General features: G+C 53.0%; 4 protein-coding genes across 4 annotated transcripts; 3 read left to right on the top strand and 1 right to left on the bottom strand.

Annotated features, from left to right (window-relative positions):
* JN550_010742 (uncharacterized protein) lies at nt 1-856 on the top strand (the record flags this gene model as incomplete). Its single annotated transcript, XM_049309029.1, has 2 exons — nt 1-525; nt 602-856. The coding sequence occupies 2 exons, from the start codon at nt 1-3 to the stop codon at nt 854-856; spliced, it is 780 nt and encodes a 259-aa protein (XP_049167268.1).
* An 8,290-nt stretch (nt 857-9,146) lies between these two features.
* Nucleotides 9,147-10,977, top strand: JN550_010741 (uncharacterized protein; the record flags this gene model as incomplete). Its single annotated transcript, XM_049309028.1, has 6 exons — nt 9,147-9,447; nt 9,500-9,527; nt 9,574-9,653; nt 9,720-9,945; nt 9,993-10,320; nt 10,372-10,977. The coding sequence occupies 6 exons, from the start codon at nt 9,147-9,149 to the stop codon at nt 10,975-10,977; spliced, it is 1,569 nt and encodes a 522-aa protein (XP_049167267.1).
* A 3,579-nt stretch (nt 10,978-14,556) lies between these two features.
* On the top strand, nt 14,557-16,844 carry JN550_010740 (uncharacterized protein; the record flags this gene model as incomplete). Its single annotated transcript, XM_049309027.1, has 2 exons — nt 14,557-14,894; nt 15,026-16,844. The coding sequence occupies 2 exons, from the start codon at nt 14,557-14,559 to the stop codon at nt 16,842-16,844; spliced, it is 2,157 nt and encodes a 718-aa protein (XP_049167266.1).
* A 2,662-nt stretch (nt 16,845-19,506) lies between these two features.
* JN550_010739 (uncharacterized protein) lies at nt 19,507-20,817 on the bottom strand (the record flags this gene model as incomplete). The annotated part of the gene is made up of 1 exon (XM_049309026.1): nt 19,507-20,817. The coding sequence occupies one exon, from the start codon at nt 20,815-20,817 to the stop codon at nt 19,507-19,509; it is 1,311 nt and encodes a 436-aa protein (XP_049167265.1).
* Between the last annotated feature and the right edge of the window lie 624 nt (nt 20,818-21,441).

Genomic DNA, 21,441 nt, shown 5'->3' with positions numbered 1-21,441 from the left:
ATGATCGGACACTTTCCCCTATCGGCAGTACTCTGTGCACTCAGCTTGCTGCTTGGTGCACAGTCACACATGATGATCAACTATCCAGGCTCGCGCGGTTGGAATCTTGTCACCAATGGCACTGTGGCAGACACGGATGGACTCTCCATGGGTGTTGCTCCTGGAACAAACGATCCCGTTTACCCCTATGGGATGCAATGGCAATTCCCTTGCGGCGGACTGCCGATAGCCCAGAACCGGACGAACTGGCCTGTGACAGGTGGCCCACTGGCAGTCCAACCTGGCCTGCAGGCTCGGCACTCAGAGGCCATGATGTGGGTAAACCTGGGCTTGGGGACTGTGCCGGCAAACTACAGCCTGATCATGGTGCCCGTATTTCGAATCACTGGGCCGAGCAACGAGGAATACCACGACGGCTTCTGCTTATCACATGTCCCGCTTCCCCAGGGGGTCACGGTCAATCCAGGAGACAATGCGACCATCCAGGTCATTGAGACGGCAAAGCAGGGAGCCTCGCTGTACACTGTATGATATGCATCATTCTCCCTTGTTTCTAATCCGTCATACGATAGGCTGAGTCTGATCTGACATTGCCATGTAGTGTGTGGACATTACGTTTGTCGATTCTTCTCAAACTCCATCTCTGGATAGTATCGGCTGCACCAACTCATCTTCCATTGGCTTCAGCACTGTGTCTTGGGAGGATAATTCGAGCTGGGCCTGGTATCGTTCTGGCCAGACGATTGGCCTTGGTCTGGGACTGGGCCTCCCGTTGGTGATCGCCGTTGCAGTTCTGAGTTATTTCTTGTGGAAGGCGAGAAAGCAAATCAAGACACACAAGAGGCTGTCGGGTTGATATCAGCAGTACCTGTGAATTGAGTAGGGTCGCTTGATACTCGGAGTGTATGTCCAAGGTAGAAGAGGGAAACCAAAGCATAATTTAAGGTGGCAGAACGGGAAGAACCTTTTTCGATTTAAATTTTATCGCAATTCTGGCCCGGCCAGTTCAGCAGTACACCCTCGCATCTCTACGTGAGGACCCAAAGCTCAGTGCGTTGTTTTCACAATATCATACTGAATAGCTGGGAGAAGTTCACTCATGTGAGTTTAATTATGAGTACAGCGAGAACTTCATGTATTTCCTAAGGCTATGCAAGTAGCGAAGGTTTTTGTACTTTACCAATTGACAAGGGTGATGAACTCGCAGATCATCCCCACGTGGAAGACTCATCTATGCCGCTTGAGGACTAGTTCGTGTATAGTCCTAGGGTGTCGTTCGACTTCATTCCTTACAAGTACGTGCTTTCTTGTTAGAGTGCACGAGCAAAATGTCACTTTCAATCCTCTTAAGCTTCCTTTACCATCGTAGGAGCTTCGTACGCTAGTTCACAAGGTGTCACAAATGTTAAAAACTGCCATGCATTATTTATGTAGTTGGGGAATACTCAAGTTGGAACTAAATTCCATGGCAGTTCTGACTTATGACGACTATCGTGAATCACAAAATCAAGCTCAGGGATATTGACATAGTAATTGTCTCACTATGAATGACTTAAAAGATGAAGTACAATAAAGCACCAGAATGACAGTCTCATTAACTATCTACCGGCAAGCTATCTATCTATCTACAAGCTATGGGCCTCAATTGAGGGCGTCCTGCACTTGGTCTCTTAGCGAGTCCGAGCAAACCACGGGGAGGTAGCAGGTCCGACTTCTTTGCTCATTAAATGCTCAATCATATGGCAGTAGTAGATGGCAGTAGTAGATGGCAGTAGTAGATGGCAGTAGTAGGTGGAAGGTGTAGATGGCAGTAGTAGGTGGCGGTTGTAGATGGTGCATGTAGATGGTAGATGTAGTTGGGAGTCATAGGTGTAGGCAGTAGATGGCAGAATAGACCGCACTTGTAAATTGTAGACTTGTGGCAAGATAAGTGATAGGTAGATGGCAAGAATATGAGAAAAAGGGAGAGGGACTTACCGTTCTTGGGCAGTTTTACGTCAGTGCCCAGGACATATCTAGTAGCGCGCCAACCACGACCCCTGCACCAGCCTCCAAGTTCACCTGATCCAGCTCCATCGCATCGCAAATACTTGATCGGCTTTTCGAAGGCCTGGCGTCACGGTCTGTTACCTGCCCCCTTTACACATCTGATCAAGGCAGACACGAGGAAGGTCAGAATGAACAGGGCGAACCATGCTCAGACTGACCAGCCTCAAGTACTGCTCAAGGTCAGACGTGCCAGGGTGGCAGGTAACAGACCGTGGTGCCAGGCCGATCGCAAAGTCGATCAAGTATCTGCGGCGCAGGGAGCTCGAGTCGGAGAACTCGTCCCGATCCTCACCTCCTCAACCCAAGTTCTTCTTCAGCAACTGCTGTGCGATGAATTCCTTCGACTCCATGCCTTATGTCCATTGACTGCAGCAACTCCCCGCGGCACTCAACGCATTACAACAGGAGACCGGCAAAGAACAGACCGGGCGAACCGTATCTGCTCTTCCCGGCCTACGACTGTTATATGCCTTGCATGCTGCAGAGAGACGCTGCGGCCAATGGACACAAGGCATGGTGTCAAAGGAACTCGTCGCACAGTAGTTGCTGAAGAAGAGCACAGGATGAGGAGGTGAGGTCGGGGCCAACTTCCCCGAGACTCTGTTCGCAGCACCCACTCAGATCTGCACAGCTGCACTAGCGCGGACATCCCGATTCAGTTCAATCCTGCACGACATCCAATTGCACGATAACCATCAACCGCAGGGAGGCAACAGGAGGTCGGCCAAGTCCAGTCAGGGCGAACCATACCTGGACCTTCCGAGCCTCGAGACTGTCACCTCCACTGCGGGATGGTCCTCGTGCAATTGGATCTCGTGTCGGATTGAACTGAATCTAGATGTCCACGCTAGTGCAGCTGTGCGAATCTGAGTGGTGCTGCGTACAGAGTCTCCGGGAAGTTGGCGAGGGAAGTGCCAGGGTCGAGGACGGTCGCGCTACCAAGGCAGTTTAACGTCGTGCGCTCTAGACGGGGCAGTTTACCGTCGTATGCCCACGACCTTGACAGTCGAGATGATATTGTGTGATGGTGACAACAAAGCCGAAGATAGCAGGCAGCCAGTGGGATGAGGGCGCGATAGAAACCGCTGGTATGATGCGCAAGTCAGGACGGCGCGGAACGATTGGTATAATCAGCATGAGTGAATACGTATAAGGTGGGGTGGCTGCTACTTACCAGAATGATTGGTGACTTTGGCGGCTGTGAATTGCAGCTATATGGAGTGAGTGCTGTGCTGCGAATAATGAGGGATGTAGGAGTTCGAACTTACCATAAAACGATGATTGTGGGAGCGAAGATGATTCAGACAGAACAACGTTGTCGAGGCTGTTTGGCATTAGTAGTAGAAGGCAGTTTTGTGTCATGCAGGACATTGGAATGTGGGCTCAAGCGAAAAGGAAAGAGGGGTGGACTTACCTGTGAGAAGAAGAGAATATCTACCAGCGCCTCTGCGACCTCGGACACCGATCCTGATTCGTCCTCATCGATCTCCTGCGAAGTTTCGCACCATCACTGTCAACAGCTTCACGAAGGTCTATCGCCTGTAGCTGTAACAGCAATCTCAGACACTCATCAGGGAAATCAGCAAGGAGCAGGCAGAGCCTTCTCCCCCTGATCTACGACCGGACAAGTGCAAGGATTGCTCACAGCCACTGGCGATAGTCGCAGGGTAAAGCCGTCAACAGTGCGGGTCCAAAAAAATCGCAGGTCGACGGGGGCGTATCAGGATCGGTGTCCGAGATCGCAGAGGCGCTGGCAGGGCATAGCTTAACGTCGTGTCCGTTGACGGCTCCTGTAACGTCATCGCTGGACGAGGCAGTTTAATGGTCATGCCCGGGACCCCATCTACCGGGCAGCTCAGTCCTTCTGATCGTCCACCAGTCTCTCCAGCCTCTGCGTTTCGACTCTTCGACTCCAGACATCGACTGCTCAGGGACACTTGAGCCAGTTCTGTCGCTGCGATCATCGACCACTTCTGACAGCTCAGCAGGAGTCCAGTCCGGTCACAAGCAGGGCGTACCGTACTTGCGACACAACTGGTCTACGACTGCTGTGCATGTCGAGATGCGATCGAGTTCGCAGCAAGCAGACCAGAGCCAAGCATCGAAGAACAATCGTTATCTGGGGTCGAAGAGTCGAAACGCAGGAGCTGGTGAAACTGGTGTCCGGTTCGAAGGACTTGGCCGCGCCGGCAAGGTAGTTTAAGGTCAGTGCACTCTGGACCAGGCAGTTTAATGGTCATGCCCAGGACCCAGTCACCAGGACTGTCATCTCTTTGCCTCGAACACCTACCTCTCTCCACCTGTGTCCTCAATTATCAGCTCTAGGCGCAAAGTGCGCTTCGGCAGTCGCTTGGATCCAGACTGTATTCCGTACAGGCTGCGTCTCCAGCAGGAGCAGAGCCAGGCTACAGGCATGGCGTACCACACCCGTCTCCCGCTGAGCTACGACTGCTAGAGACGCTGTCTGTTCGAGACTACAGTCAATAGACCCAAGGTACTGTCGAAGACCACTTGCCACTAGAGCTGACGATTGGGTCACAGGGAAAGAGGCCGGTGTTCGAGGCAAAGAGACAACAGACCTGATGGAGCAGTTTTACGTCGGTGCTTCCTAGACGGGCAACATTTTCAAGTCATGGACCTTGGACTACACCAGCTCGCCAATCGCATCTCTCAAAGATCGGTCTCTCTCGCATCATCAACACCAACTTCAGACGCAAACTGCTCTCCGACAGTACGACAACTGTGTTCTCCTGAGGCCTTGAACAGCACCTTGTCACCAACAGGAGCTCAGCCAGGTTACAGGCACGGCGTACCGTGCCTGCCCTCACATGAGCTGCAACTGAAGGAGGCGCGGAGTGCTCCAGGTCTCATGAGACAACAGTCGTCATGCTGTCATCGAGCAATTGCCGCTGAAATTGGCGACGACAACGCAAAAGGAGACCGATCTCTCAGAGATGTGGTTGGCGATCTGGTGGAGCAGTTTAACGTCGTGCTACTTTAGACGAGGCCTTTTCGCGTCATGAATGCCCAGGACGACCAAGTTATACTCGTGGACTAGAGTGCTGGAGGTCGTGTTGCAGAAGGTGCTGTGATGAGTGAGTGGTCGATGTCCAGGGGTAATCCAGGCGGCGGTGCAGACAATTGTGGGATTGAGTGCAGTGGACCATCAACTCACTAGTGTCATAGTGGCCTTCAGTGAAGAGAGGGTGCTGTAGGCCGAAAAGCGCAGGCCCCAAATGCTAGGGACAGGGGCAAAGCCAGTTGATATTAGTGCCAAGGACCGGTGCCATAAGGTTGAATAGGGGCCCAAGAGACAAGGAAGAAGAGTGATCGAGCAAGGGAAGAGAAGGGGCAATGCAGCTCAAACCAGAGTGAGTGATATGAAGGGCAGGTGGGGTGGTGAGTCGGAAGTCAGGTCAAGTTTGCATTGGGCGCGTCATGGCGCGCTGTGTGCGAGGTGGTTGAGATGGCAGGATTAGTACATGGCAAAACTTGGGAGGAGAGGAAGGGAGCAGTATGAATAATGGTCAAGATGGGGGATGAAGATGACAGAGAGATCACATACCATGTAGGAGAGGGTCGTGACTTGTGTCGAGAGGGGATGGTGGTTAGAAGCAATGATGGACCAATGGATGGACCAATGGATGGACCAATGGATGAACCAATGGATGGATGGATGGAGTGATGGGTGGATGGAAGGATGAATGAAGTAATAAAGCAGTGGAAGAAGGTGATGAAGATGGATGGTGGAAGGATAGATGAAGGTGAAGGTGAAAGATGATGGGAGGAAGGATTGAAGAAATAATGAGTGAAGCAATGGATGGAGTAGAGAAGGTTGAGGTCTCTGCAGGCAGAGCGCGGAAAGTGTGATGAAGGAGAGAGAAAGGAAATCCAGACACCGGGCGCGAGGAAGTTCTTTTATGCTTGGGAAATGGCTGATCTGAGCTGGCTGATTGTGCACTGAGCAAGTATGTACGTATATATGTACCTGGGTGTCCCTGATCTGATCCAGATCGACAAATGAAAAATCAAGTCAGCCAGACAATTCTGTCTGGTTGTGGTTGGGCCCGATCTCCACCCTGGCATTTCTGATTTGATCCTGGCTGCCATTACTTGCTCACTGGTGGAAAACATCTGGTAGCTTAAAACAGAGTTCGCAGCGCCCTCCGAGGCTCCAGGCGCTCTCAGTGACGCGGAGGTGATCTGGTGAAGTCGTGACAATATGGGGCCAAGGGATTTCGTCTTCAATGATACACTGTTCCCTTCAAGTACGATAGCTAGCAGTCTCAAATGTCTAACGGCTGGTAGTGCATGCATGCATGTATGCCCGTTTAATTAACCTAACCCATTCCCACTTTTACCCGACGTGACCTGCATTGCCGCCTCTCCAGGATGCTCTGCCAAGACAGCCGCGGCAGCGCCTGAAGCAGCCTAACGGGGAGACACGAGTGCTAAAGGGGCAGGCCTTGAAGCCTAGGTCGGCTCCCAATGCTAGGATACGCGCAATCAGTCGATCTGCGGGTGGACGGCTTGTTCTAGCTGTACGTACCGCTTCACATGCTCCTGATGGTATGTCAATAAGGTTTGAAGAGCTCTCGGGCCGGTCCCACAGCCCGTTGACAGGGGTTGTCGACTTGCATGTGAAAAGGCGTTGGAGTGCGTATCCCTGCTGCAGATCACCCAGATCAGCCCTAGCCGAATCTGGGGTATCGCAACACTGCGCAGTAAGCTCAGTGTGCATCTGTAGCGTGTTATGCCATTAAGAGGGCTTATGCATATTCTCGATATATGGCCCCTGTGGATGTTTTCATGGCGATGGCAAGAGTGAGATGGTGCCAGGCGAAATTGATGTTACAACTAAATGGTAGTCATATCAGTACATCTACAGGGCCATCATATTGCGCCTGCTAGCGCAGGGTGAGGCGCGCTCCTGGTGTGCTCTGGGTCTCGATAGGTTGCTCTTGCCCAACAGCTCTCCCCCGCAAGTCGTGACGCGTGCTCCGTGATACTTGTTTTGAATTAGCACGTTATGTAACATTTGATTTAGATCCTTTTGTGTTGGAACACAGAATCAGTGATTTGCTTGTGTCTCTTGCTGCTGGCGGTCGCTATGTTGAAGCGAATTGGTTGCGCAAGAGACTCTTCTCTGCCAAAATGGACGATCAACGAGACCAACGACGGTTCAGACTCCCGTACGATACGCTGCCAGTTCGACGACTCACATTCCGGGTCCTACAGTTTCGAAACTTGACTACTTGATCTCGTGCTTTCACCCGGCTAGAAACGTCCGTGCATGCCTCTGTACGGCCACCAATAATTCGACACACGACCGAGAGAAACACGCCCCTCAATTGCAGCCTACGGCGTTGATACATTCCTCACTGAATACCCTTGAACTGCTCCTGTACACCGCGAAAGAGCGGCTTTCAATCGAGCTCAACGAAATCTATGCAGAACCCGTCAATAGCAACTGGAAGATCCTCCCAGGCCTCTAGAGCCCCGATCAAGAGCTTGAATACTAATTAGCAAGGCTACATTTCGGGACGTTCACCCCCTTTATTTCTCCCGAGGAATTGACTCTCTGAAAGTCGCATACTGATGTTGTTGCTTTGGTACCAGATGACCAGACGATATTTTCGATGTCAGTGAAATACGAATCGAACGCCGAGAGAACAAAGTCCCCTCAAGTGGAAACGTTACGTGAAGGCGATGCTATTTGTTCCTAGAACAAATGGATCTATATGACCTTCTATCAACGCCCCTTGCGGGCATCAAGATCGTAGGAGCTCGGCTGGCCAGGGCCATTCACAAGCGTAACCTCCAACGACTACGCCGCCAAGAGTTGACGTGAGGGCATGCACATGGCTGACTGATTTGCCTTGGGAGGGAGATGTTCTGCCAACAGTCGGGAGGGATATTAGACGTGCAAAATGGCCTGGCCAAATTTGAAAGGAGCTGCTTGCAGTTTGGAGCCAGGACTACAGACGCTGGAGCAGTACAGTATCTTCATCATGCAGGTTCATGAACAGTGATCGAACCAATCAATTCCTCGCCTACAGTTCGTAGCCTACTGCAAAGGTGCCTCTGTGGTGATGCAACACCTACGTGGTGATTGCAGGTACTCTGCCTTGTACTAGCTGGTTGCATAGTACCTGCAAGAGCTACCCTGTTGTGTTGCATACAGCCTCGTGCAGCACATCTATCCCTAGCTACCTCACTATTGTTGCTATTAAATATACCAAATCTGCCCCAAGTATTCCACTGGCAGATCTTGCACATGTTGACGACCTGGGGACAATTGGCAGGGGGGCCATCCAGTATGTCGGCCAGTGCCCACCTAACAATCCAGATGTTCGGCAAAGCTAGTCCGACGCGCAATTGTCCAGTATTCGGTCCGGACATCGCAAGCGAACAACAGCTCCTACAGTCAGACCTCCACAAATGATCTCTCCTTCTTGAAGGGTGGCACTTGTCCGGGAGACTAGTTACTCCCCACATTCACCCGGAAGCGCTGTCGTTGCAGATCTCCTACCCCGCGGGGATGACAATCTATTCGTCAGCATGGGAGCAGAACGCGATTGGCTGCACCGACCATGATGATGGGGAGGGAATGGCAAACCCTGGTCTATAATCAAGGGGCTCTGGCCAATTTTGCCAAGATTTCCGAGAAAACGGTCGGGGCTGCCCAATGGTGCCAATGAGCCGTAGCTGATGACCCGTGCAACAAGCTTTCGGGAGCCAATGTCGGTTATTACGAGCTGCCCGGCAGATTTACCCCTGGTGGTTCTTTTATTTCTTCAAGAATTGCACAATTTTCGGGGCCAAGAAGAGCGCGGGCTCGTAAGTGTGGGTTTTCCTGAATGTTCTGAAGGAACTGTGCTTGGTAGCAAGCTTTCCCTTCCAGCCACTGTGATCGCCCTTGCTTTCGGGCCTGGTGTACTGTCCATCAATTTTGAGAGCCTCCGTTTCAGCCGACAACATACCTAGGTACCTAAGTATTCTAGTGGAAAAAGCGAGATCGCGGGCCAGTGGTGCCTTCCTATTTGTGCCAAACTTGATTTCCAACCCGTCTCGAAAAACAACTTGTTTCGCCGAAGATGGCTGTCGATAATATGATCGAGGAGAAGGGCGATACATCTCCGAGCCCCGTGGGCGGTGTCATCTCCAAGTCCTCTGATCGTGGCATTCATGATTACAAAGAGTCTGAGGGCTACGAGGTCGACATTGAAGATGGCGTTCCGAGTTCCGTGAAGCTCGCTAAGGACGGCCATACCAGACTGATCCCTCAGCCGAGCGACGACCCCAATGATCCGTTGAACTGGTCGTCTCGGAAGAAGCATCTGATCCTCTATATCGTGGCTTTGACTGCTTTACTGCCAGACTATGGTTCCGCTACAGGTGAGTCTGTGTCGACGTCAGGACCTTGTAGTGTCTAACATCACTGGCGAAGGTGCCGTCACACTTATACCCCAAGCTGAGTATGTTGCCAAATCATCCCCACAAGGTCTATCTAATACCAGACAGAGAATGGGGCATGACGCCCGATGAAGTAAACCACTCGCAGGTGGGCAATGTGTTTATGCTTGGTGCCGGAGGTATTTTTGGTAAGTCGTCGCAGGCTGCGGTGTTGGTAATTACGAGATGGCAAGCTGCTGACTATTGTGTGCCAGTTGTTGTACTAAGTGCCTACTTCGGTCGACTTCCCGTCATGTTCTACTTCGTCGTTGTCGCCCTTGCTACGGCCATCTGGTGCGCCGCTGCTACAACTTTCGACTCGTTCATGGCAGCACGGATATTGAACGGATTCTTCTCGACTGTAGCTCAGGGAGGCGGTTTGATGTTTATCCAAGACATTTTCTTCTTTCACGAGAGAGCGCGGAAGATTAATATCTGGGCGTGAGCAACCCGATACTTTGATATATACCATTCTAACCTTTGCCTAGGTCATTCTTCGTCATCAGCCCGTACCTCGGCCCGTTACTGGCAGCTTTCATTACCGCCACCAAGCCATGGCCAACGCCCTTCTGGGTATACTCTGCAGAAACGGCTGTATGCTTGGTGCTGACCATCTTGTTTGTGGAGGAGACATTCTATGACAGACGGATTCCCCAGGCAGAACAGCCTCCAAGGGGTTCGCGGCTGGCTCGACTTCTCGGGATCGCGCAGTTCAAGTCGCGACATCTCCGAAACACGTTTGGACAGGCGTGCATGCGGCCCGTCAAGGCGATTTCGAAACCTGTGGTTCTGATCTCCAACTTGTACTATCTGCTGGTAGGTTTTGCTACACGTCAAATAGTCACTTGAATTCTAACCAGTCCTCAGACGTTTGCTTGGGTCGTCGGTATCAACACGACGCTATCCATCTTTCTGCAGCCGGTTTACGGGTTCGGCCCCAAACAGATTGGCTTTTTCTACTTCACACCAGTGACCGCTGTTATCCTCGGAGAACTGGCAGGCCACTTCCTCCACGATGCCCTAGCCAAACAGTACATCAAGGCACACCACGGGCACTTCGAACCTGAGGTTCGCTTACGCGCCATCTTCATTGCAATGCCGTTTATGCTTGTCGGACTCGTTTTGCTCGGCCAAGCGCTGGAGAACCAATGGCACTACATGGCAGCTTCGATCAGCTGGGGTCTGTACGTCTTTGGTATCATGATCACCACCGTTGCAATCTCATCATACAACCTCGACAGCTATCCTGAGGCTTCGGGTGAAGTTTCTGCTTGGGTCAATATGTCAAGAACCTTGGGTGGATTTATCATCAGTTACTTCCAGGTGACATGGGCTGCAGCCCAAGGTACGAAAACAAGCTTCGGCATACAAGCTGCAATCTGCGCAGCTGGCTTCTTGCTCATATTACTCCTGATCTGGAAAGGCAAGGCGATCAGGATTTGGTCTGGGCCTTTGAAGTTCGCAACATCTTAACGATCCATACATCATTGTTTATTTGATCAATGGAGAACATGTGGGTGGCAGCCCGAGATAATTCGTTTCAGTCCTCCACGACCCCAATATACGGCGATCAATTTAGAAGTTCAATTTGTATTATGTTGATATGTCTGAGAATTTAACCGAGCACAACCAATCAATAGCTCGTGATTCACAACACGTCAGGTGATAAGCCATCAAATGAAGGTGAAACTCGGAATGAGAGTCGTGGCCACCTGGAGTAAACTCCTGGGCGATATGTCACTGACTCAATAATGGGGGCAGATCGAATCATGTGCTACAGTTTAAGATCGCTATACTTGCTGGTGAGCTGGTATCGCTTACTGGCGAACTATGGAAGCATGCTGCCCTCGGTAACTAGTGGCCTGGGGATCAGAGCCAGAGCCACCAGTAACCCTTCGCATTGAAAGCACCAAACCCAAGACACGCCTGCCCTCCGACGTCTTTCGAGGTTTGCGCCGATTAACTCGATGGAGAAGCATCAGCAAACCGTCGCTCCGAGTCCTATTGGCGACTGAGCGAGACGTCACCCGTCATATGTGCAGGAGAGGCTGATCATAGACCATAAGCATCGATCACGAGGCCAGTGTTGCATGGTCATACAGTTACCATCCCACACGACACTTGTTATGTATGCATAGGCAGGAAAAGCATTCCTAGATACTGAGCCTGTGGAAATAAGATGGCTGCCGCAAGGTGGGTTTGTACCTTATGTACTATTCGTCACGTTTGGAAATCAAGCTCCCCCAACAAGACGGGAACCACTCGGATGGCGCCGAGTCACACCGGTCTCACCCAATGATGAAGCAGTCAATCGAGACCTACATTGGTGTTTTCAATGTCACGGGGCTTGGCAGGGATGCGAGGTTGGATATTGAAAGGCTCGATCAGGTAAGTCGCAGCATGCGACCCCGCGTGCCCGTTGCGCAGATCAAGTCGAAGTCGACAAGTCGGCGCGGGGATCGTGGGGGTCGCACGCCCGTAATACAGCATCCGTCTTGGCTGCCGTACGGATGGAACGACGCGAGCATGGTTCTCGAACCTCGATTCGCTCTGGAGGGTTGTGAGTAACAAATGCCAAGTTGACTTGCGTTGCGAAGCAATCAATCGCTAATAAAATTGCAGATGAATCTTCTTTCCTCCCCGTGTTGGCAACTGCACCACTGCAAATCATGTTGGTCTGCCCTGCAGTAGATTCCGTGACATTGCAGAACTGTAGGACCGGAATGTGCTCACGGCAGATGGCAACTAGGAGTTGACCGCCAAATGACTGCAGTGGTTTCCCGCATAACGCCGCGGACGGTCAAAACAAAAGAGGTGTGCAATGACTAATAATAAGGGTCCTGCTCGTGGAGACAGATGAGCTGGGTGAGCACAGCCGATCGGGCCAGAACCGTCTTGCCGCGGGATTACCGGTCTGCCCAGCGCTCGGGGGGGCTCTGTTTCCCGGGGTCCTTCTGGCAGGCATCTGGGTTTATGGGGCCTATCCACTGCCCCAAGTATAGTCGCGCGCGCATGACGGCATCGCCAGACGTCGATATCGGCCGCGGTGGATATCTTCACGGGATAGATAGTCAATCCAGGGACCGTTACCCGATGGAGATGGAGCCTCCCAAGATTATCTCTGATGCCAAGACCCGTCCTCCGAAAGGCACGATTCGGTTGTGTCATCAGCTTCGTCCCTGCAATGACTCGGCCGGCTCGAGCCATTACGTTACAACTACTCGCCGGGCTAGCCAAATCGCGATATCTATTTGGTAATGAGAGCAACTCGCCCAGACTTTGTGTGCCAGATGCACTCCACCGCCTGCATGTCGGCTTGGGTACCGACTACGAAAGAGATACAAGCTCATGTGCTCCTTGCAGGCGCCCGGTCCTGACTGAACTTGCGAAGGTCACCAAGGCGGAAAGAGGCAGCGCGACCACGCGAATGTGGAATGCTATAGCAGGTGGTTGTTTGGGGGTGCGTCCTAAAGGCGCGGTGCATGTCGCACACTTCCGGCGGATCGGTTAGTGGAGCCTGGAACCGCCTTAAAGGCAGGTAAGTTAGGTGATGGCCCTCCCCACAGCGAGCCGCCCGCGTCAAAGGACCCGACGCTGCGGCTGCATGAGGTTCCCCCCAGGTACCGTGGACCTGCTGAGAGCCTCCATCAGCCCATCGCTGGCTTTTGGTGCTGGAAAGCTTCGATTAACCCATGGAATTCTTACGATTATTTATATTGTCATTTGACAAGAGATAAGGCTTACCGCTCTTATCAGCGCTTCAGCCGTAATTCGCCGAATCCAGTAGGTTTCTTTGCAATAGTATGCGCCGAGATATGTCATACATTCGTCGCATCTGAAGGGCCAAGCCTGTATCTTCCCGCATTCCTGTGATCACCGCTTTCACCAAATCTTCTAGTAAGCACGTGCAGCCTATCAACGGAGCGAGAGATCCGAGCTTTGGCGAATGCTATCTTGCTAGCCCGCCGTTTCAAGGTTTGCCTGGCAGCCCTCGCTTCTGTCCAGCAACGGCCGGCCCATCGCCTGTTTTCGCAAAACGATTTTCCGCCCTCTTTCCTCGAGTGAGAGTCAGCGCCATTTTTAGTAAATAGCCAGCTACGGGGCCATCTCATCAATATCTGGAGCCCTGCGAAGAGCTAGCCTTGCTCCTTGTCGCGTGGCAGCCGATCTTGACTCTCTAACTGAAGGTGACAATCTCTCGCTGGCTCCGCTGGGTTATCTATCCCCGGCTGCGTCACCTCCCCCAGAACACCGACTTCGATTAAACTTCCGGTCGGCCACAGGCACTTCCTGATTACTGGAGACTCTTCTGGCCACTTTAAGTGCCTGCGCCCCCTATCAGTTTCCCTCCTCTCAGCAACTCGCGGGACTGTGTCTTCTGGTACACGAACGAATAACGGCGCCTCAATGACGCACATAAGCCTAGCTTATCTTATCCTTGTCTCGATCGTAACCTAAGTTGGTGCTGCCGAGCCTGGGTCTTGAGAGCACTTGAATACCCAATCCAGTTCGGGTGGCTTTGCGACAGCTTTTATCATCTGCGGCCTGTTCCTACTCGCTGGGCCCACGTCTGCAGGTGAGCCTCATCAACGGAAACAGCTGGCCCCTCGGACCCGTTATCACCTGGGATTTATAGTCTAATAACAACTTCACCTCGCTTCCTCTGTCGATAAGGAACTTCGCTGGTACACCAGCCCAACGAGATCTGGTTGGCCTGCCGCACAACGCCGCCATCCACCACTTAGATCCTTATCTTGTATCTCTTATCAGCCTCACATACTACGCTGAAGCCCCCCTGCCTGGGATCGGAGAAGCATACTTTGGCACAATCTAATGTCATCTTGTACCGGTTGACCTTGCCCGTTCTAGCTGGTCGATCCTTCTGTCCAGCCAAACAGAGACCGTCGCACTGGTGTTCGTGGGGTTATACACTGACAGACACTCCGTACCTGGTGCCGAGCGGACTCGATCCGGCATCAAGTCGTGCTTCGTACCTGCGAGGAGCCAGGATCGAGACAGGGTAGCCGCCGGCCGCCCACGTTTTTATTAAACATGGCCAACTCTAGTGTCGTCCCACGGACGGCTCCTATTGCCATTGCCCCCAAACCCTCCAACTTCAATCCTAGAAGCCGCCACGGCACACCTGGAATAAACGACGTGTATGCAGGTGGCATGAACGGCAATGATTCTGGAGATTCGGATACTCCCTCAAGTGGGAGTTTCCTCTGTGCTTTTTGCATGCGTCGCAAGATCAAGTGTGTGATGAGCGAGGACGACGATAGCTCATGCGTCTCGTGTCAGGCCAATGGCGTCGAATGCTCGCTGAACCAGAGTCCCCAGCCGCTGAAAAGGAAGCTGGCACGCGACTTCGTTGATGATAGCGGACGCGGGTAAGCTTCACCCATATCTTTCCTGACCCCCATGTTATTTCATCATCATGCTTTGGCAATTTGGCCAATCCACGCGCTGCGGCGTAAGAAACCCTAACTGAACTTGGCTGACGTGCCATTGGCTCAAATAGATCCCCTGGTCGGCATGATAACAGAAGACTGCGGCAAGAGGCGTTCAGTCTTTCTAGCACCGCTGCCAGCAGTTCTCTGATCGAAGATATGGCTAATTTCGGGGGGCCTGCTTTACTAAAAAGAACTCTCGGACTTCAAAATGATCGGTTCAGTCAGTATATCGGACCGACGACAGACTTCGAGCCGTCGTTGATCAACCTCTCACCATTTGACCCTCAAGATGAAAGTCTGCTTGCCAGAGGGACTCTTCGAAAGGTCAGTGATCAGGATACGTTTCTACTGCTGCCAGACAGCACAGCTCCACACTATGATCGCCAGATCGAGGACGTCGATGAGATCGAGAGGCTTGTCTCTCCAAACGGTCGCAACCTGATCGACCTGTACTTCGACGTTGTCCACCCTTCTTTCCCTATCATCCAGAAGGAGGTCTTTCTCGAAAAGTATGAGCGGTCGTATCGTGAATTCTCGCCGCCTTTGCTTGCTGCTGTTTATCTCCTAGCAATCAACTGGTGGGATCAATCTGAGGATCTCTCATCGCAGCCGCGTCCAAACGTGAAAGAATTGGAAAGACTGATGAGGTCTTCCCTTGCTGATGCTATGTGGAGACCAAAACTTTCCACCGTCCAAGCCGGCCTACTACTCTCGCAGCGGCCAGAAGGAGACCAATGGGCGCCAACGGCTCAGCTGGTAGCCATCGCACAGGAGCTCGGTCTTCACCTCGACTGCAGCCATTGGAAGATCCCACTTTGGGAGAAGGGACTGAGAAAGAGACTTGCCTGGGCCTTGTACATGCAGGACAAATGGGGGGCGCTCGTCCATGGGCGTCCATCCCATATCTTCGGGTCTAACTGGATAGTGCAGCCTCTACTTCCTGGGGATTTCCCGGAGGCCGACTACGACGAGGAGGACGCTGAAGAGAGGCTGGAAATCGAGCGCGGCAGGACGTTGTTTGTTCAGATGGTACAATTGTCGCAGATCCTCGCCGAAATCCTTGATACATTCTATACCCTCCAGGCTATGCAGAACGTCACCAATGCTGGAGCCCAAGGCATCCACCTTGTGCTGTCGCTAGCAAAGCCGATACAGTTGAAGCTGAAGGAATGGTATTCGTCCATACCTGCGGTCATCCGAATGGATTCATCCCTGTCGGCCATGTCATCCGCGCGGCTTTCGAGTATCGGACACATACACTTGGCATATTTCGCCACCGAAATCACGTTGCACCGCCGGATAATTCGCTCACTTGCGGCCGACGAGCAAGCGGTAGACTTCTACCTTCTGCAGATCTGCAGGAGTGCGGCAAAGGCAAGGCTGATCTCTGCAATGGACTTTGTCAATAGGTTGACACCGAACCACCTTCGAGCGTTCTGGTACTTCGCATCGAAGACGAACTTTGCGCTGATCGGCACCTTCGGCTCCCTCCTGTGGGCCACGTCGCCGGGCCGCGAAGAAGCGGACTGGTACCAGCGCAGGCTCGCGGAGTACCGCTGGACTCTGAGCGTCAGTAGCAAGCCCGGCGAGGGCAAGGGCTTGACCATGTTCGCCATGGGCATGCTCGACATCTCGACGGGTCTGCTCAAGAAGCTCCCCGAAAAGCCCGAGCTCAGCCGCAGCGGCAGCACCGTCGAGATGGACGCCGGCCGGAGGCAGAGCTTGCTGTCGATGAGCATGTCGGGCATGCGCATGGAGTTCCAGAGCGGCATGGCCAGCGGCGACGTCAGCGGTGCCGTGAGCCCCGGCAGCCAGAGCGACGACAGCAGCGACGAGATGTACGAGACCTTTGCCCCGACCAGCGGCATGGCCTCGATGCGGGACTGAGGACGAGTCGCGAAGAGCAGGATATGAAATTTCGCTCCGCCACTCAGTGTCCCCAGGCTTCACGAACTATACCCCGGAAGCGGGAGGGCGAGAGAGCGGTTAGAGTAAATATACATTTCCTGCAGCTGGCTGCGCGGCTGATGCGGTTGGGGGCTATTACGCCATTTACCCCGGACCTCTTACCATCGCCAATGGCGAGCTACTGGCGTGCTCTGTCACAATGGGCCAGCTTCGGCTCAATTGGGATGTGCTTTTGCTTTTCCATTTGTCACGGATACCCCCCCAATTTAGAGAGTATCTTTTTTGATTCCCAGGCTTCCGACTAGAGGGACGCTGTTTCTGTCGCTGTTACTTTACGTACATCGTCGTCGTCCGCGGCCTGGGCTGGTCTTGGTTTGGAAACGAAGGGGCATGATTGATCTGCATGGATTACACAAAAATACCTGGACGGGCGTTTGTGCATAAATGACGATGTTTGTTTCACGAGGCGTGGGATGGATGGCGGTAGGGTAGATTGTCACGAACCGAACTGATATCATGAATTGACGTGTATGCATGAGCATTATCCATAAATAGATTCTACTTTGCCAGTGCCTTGGAAATGTGTTTCAGCCCAGTGCGCTTCAGTATTTCGTCTCTCAGATCGTTGCCCAGTTGCCTTGCATGTAGACAGACCCCCTTTGGTATCCGCTCATCAAGCGCAATTGCATGCTCATTGATCCAGTGTTCCTCCATAGGCTCAAGTAGCTATCTAGGTAGGATGCCCTCATGGGAAGATGTTTCGACATGCGATGCTATTTGATACATACGGAAAATCAAACAGCAGAATTCTGGAAGGCCCTCTTACTGTGCATATGAAGCAACCGTGCATCAAGTCACCCCGTCGTTCCGGGAGTTACTCCAACCAGGATTTTTCGCTGGCTCGCCTTGTCCGTGCAAATGCAGGTATACCTTTCATCCAGTACGTAGAGCCTGGGAAGACACCACTTCCAGCAAGCGCTTGTTGCGACCCCTTGACGGGGACTTCGGCTCAGGGGCAACCGGAGATTCATGAGCAGCACCAGCGGAGCCACAATGGCCGCAGTCCCAGACGAAGGTGCAAATCCATGGTGTATCTACCACGTCTTCTCCAGAAACTCGCTGGTCGCGCGCCTGAAGGAGGTTCTCAGAGTGCAAGAACGCTGGAATCAGATGGTTGGCCTACCAAGGACCAGACTGTTGGCTGACTTTCGCGACATGAATGCGCGCGACGAAGTGAGCCATATCTGAAGGCCCCGGGGAAAAAAAAGTTCAGGCGGGTAGCCCTGCATGCAACAAGTCTACGAATGAGCCTACATTGATAGGGGTCGCACGCATAAAAGGAAAAAGGCCAAGAACATCCGGATATGAACCCGCGACCCTCGCCCCCAGCCGCTTTTTCCGATTCTACTGCTTTAAAAAGGCAGCCAAAAATATATATTCGATCATTTCGATGTTCGATATTGAATGAGTGTATATATATATTCGATCGTGTTGGAACATTGGAGAGAAGAGCTCCCTTTAACCGTATCGAAGTTTCTAACCATTCGACCAACTTGGATTTTTTTCGATTGCCCGTAGGCGAAAATCCATCCACTTGTTGTACCCTATAAGGTCTCCTAGGTTTCCAATTAGTTTGGTGCTAGGGGTTGCTGGGTGGTGATGGTGTGCTTGCTGGCGTTTGGTGTTGCCCGGGGGTACTCGTGGCGGTGGTTACCCCTGACGCGGCGGGCGCCCTTGGCGGCACAGCTGGGAGGTGGCTCACGTCAGGATTGACTTGGCCGAAGACACCGTGAATGAAATCGAAAGAATAGATATGTCGAGTGAACGCCGATTTGCGCGATGCCAAATATTGAGATCAAGGGCCGTCGAGACCTGCATCGGCTGTCGGGTGTGCTGATGGGGTCTTCACGCAGCAGAGTGAGCGTCCCCGTAGCTGAGAAGCCAAGTATGGAAGGAAATCGAGAAGAAAGTCGGTGCAAGAATCCCTCATTCCCGGAAAGTATCAATGAGGATAAGCTAGGTTGTTGAAGCGAGCTGTAAGAAAAGGGCGTGGGACCATTGTGACGTGACTTGAACTGATCTGGAGTGACGTGCTCTGGAAGACGAGCAGTTGGCTACCTTGCACATTCAGAGTGGACTGATGCAGAAGTTTGCTGGATTTTGCATGCTGCAAATTCCGTCGCCCCGGGGACGGACGCTTTTGGTCGAGTCCAGTATGAGACTGGGTGGTGTAGCAATCCACGCGTTTCCTCCTTGCAGGCCGAAGTCAATCCTCCCACCTGGCCAGATCACTTGGATTGTAGCTGCCCGGGATCTTCCGAGTCTGTGAATGCTGTGTCTGGTGGACTGAGGGCTGATGGAATTCGATGCCGACTTCTGAGGTAGCCTGTTCTACGTGTTGCTTAGGGAGAGCGCTGTGGCCAGTCGCACGCATAGCATAGACACCTTCAGGACTTTGGGGGAAACCTTGTGTCGGCTTCACTAGCAGAGGGGGGGTTCCAAAGATGGGGAGAGAGGGCAAGGCGCACTTGATTTGATTTCCTCGGTGGTGGTTTTGTCCCTAGGAAGGAGATGTGAGGTCCCCGTAGACCGCGGATCAGCGGCAGCCCCGATCAATATATCTTACAACTTCCAACGCGTCTCATTTCCAATTGCCACCACTTTCACCAGTTCCTTTTCTCTCTGCCTCGAGCATGGCATCAAACTCCTTCTGCGCCTGGCTTTTGGCATAGTCTTTCGCCTCGTCAGCTTCATTGTAAGAATAACTGTCCCGCGGTAATGTCTGGTCCTTGTCTTTCACAGTCGACGCAGCGTCCTGACGTAATCGACTCCACGATGTACCCTGACCAGACCCGTCCCTTTTGGCAGATGGTGAATCTCCAGGCTTAGCCTGTTGTCGCAGACGATCCCATGCTGAAGCCCCGCCGACGGGCTCAGGTCTCCCTTCACGTTCCGTCCGCCTGGCAGCAGCTGCGACAGGGGAAGCATCATCATCTTCAAACAGGCCCGCATCTGTCCATGAGCTTGATTGGTCGGCTTGTCTGGTCTGTTGCGAAGAAGGTTCGGCTGACTGCGCTGGCTGTTGGCTTTCGGTGTAACCCCATTCAGCAGGAGCAGTGGATTCTTGACTCTGCCAAGGTTGGGATTGCTGCCTCTGCTGACCCATCCGTCTCACCTCTTCTGGTGATGGTGGGGGAAGGCCGACCCTACGATACGTGTCGTCTCGTCGCTCTGCATCAGAAAGGTCAGGCGGCTGGCGCTGCGGCTCCTGAGACGCAAACTCCGGGCGCGGTCTCCTGCGGGCGCCCTTGGGGTCGACCAATCTCATGATTGCGTCGTTGACGCGTGCCATCCTCTGGTCGGAGACGGTGTCGGCAGCGATGCTCATCCGGATGATGGATGCGTAGAAGAGGCCAGTCCCAGTCTTGACCAACTGGAAGTAGGCGAGAAATCTGAGGGCGTGCCAGGTAGCCACCGCACTGGTGCCTTTCAGGAAGGACACGCGCCGGGTCGGGAAAGACGAAGGGCTGAACCATGTATCCGGGTTTGGGGTGTAGAAAGGGAACCTGAAGTTTGTGCGGTTGTTGTACACAATAGCGGCCGTGATGGTAGAAGCCATGGGGATAGCCCAGGCGGAGCGGTTGTAGTTCTTGGCCGAGGTCTGGGAGATGGCGTCTATCTCGGACTGGGAGAGCCTGAGATTGCTTTGCACGGCGATGCGCACAGTATTCGAGATGATAAAGTTGGAGCGCTTGGCCATGTCGACGCCGAACATGGGCGCCCAGCTCTGCAAGGGCGAGAGCCTGTCAAAGTGGATGGTGGCGCCATCCTCAAAGCACTTGTTCTCGATGGCCGTTTGCTTGAAGGGGTTGGCCGCGGGCCAAGATGCCCTGGGTGTAGCTTCAGAGGGCAAGTCCCTGAATATATTCTTGACAGCCTTCTCGACGTCCATGATGGCACATGCTAGGGCAAAGACGTGAAGGACAGACAGCGGGCGGGTGAATGAAATCCGCAGGGACCGGATCACTCGCCAGGCCGGAGTTCGAAATGCCGAATCAAGTCAAGTGAAGCTCAGCCGACGTCGCCGAGCTCTGTGTGATGACGCTGTCCAGGTCCACGGGTATTGCTGAACCCACACTCGCCAAGCTACTGGCCAAACCGGGCACCTCGCTGGCCCAAGCTCCCAGCTGTCCACAGCGCAACAGCACCCCCGAGGGCCCACTAATTGTCCAATGATGGCGGGCGGTTGGCGGGGTAGTACAGAAGGTCCACAGGTGGTCGCGCGTGCGCGTTAGTTGGGTGTCATCCTTGGCTACCGGGTCCCTTAAGGGAGTTCGGTTTGGTTGGTTGCTTTTGATTACCGACGCGCTCGTCGCGTCTTCCCACTTTACGGGCCCCGGATCACTATCACCGAGCACCACACTCAGCCCATCAACCAGCACAGGCTCCGGGAGAGTGTGCCAATTGACACCAAACATCGGCCAGTCTGAGCGGCCCTTGACTGTCGCCCGTGTTTATCAATACTGTACCTTTGTCAGACCTGTGCGCCCCTCTAGACCCCGGCTTCGACACATAA

Source organism: Neoarthrinium moseri (genome assembly GCF_022829205.1).
Source record: "Neoarthrinium moseri strain CBS 164.80 chromosome Unknown scaffold58_Wmoseri_CBS_16480, whole genome shotgun sequence".
NCBI lineage: Eukaryota > Fungi > Ascomycota > Sordariomycetes > Amphisphaeriales > Apiosporaceae > Neoarthrinium > Neoarthrinium moseri.
Note: the sequence above shows the minus strand (reverse complement) of the source record. Positions and strands in the feature narration are given on the sequence as shown.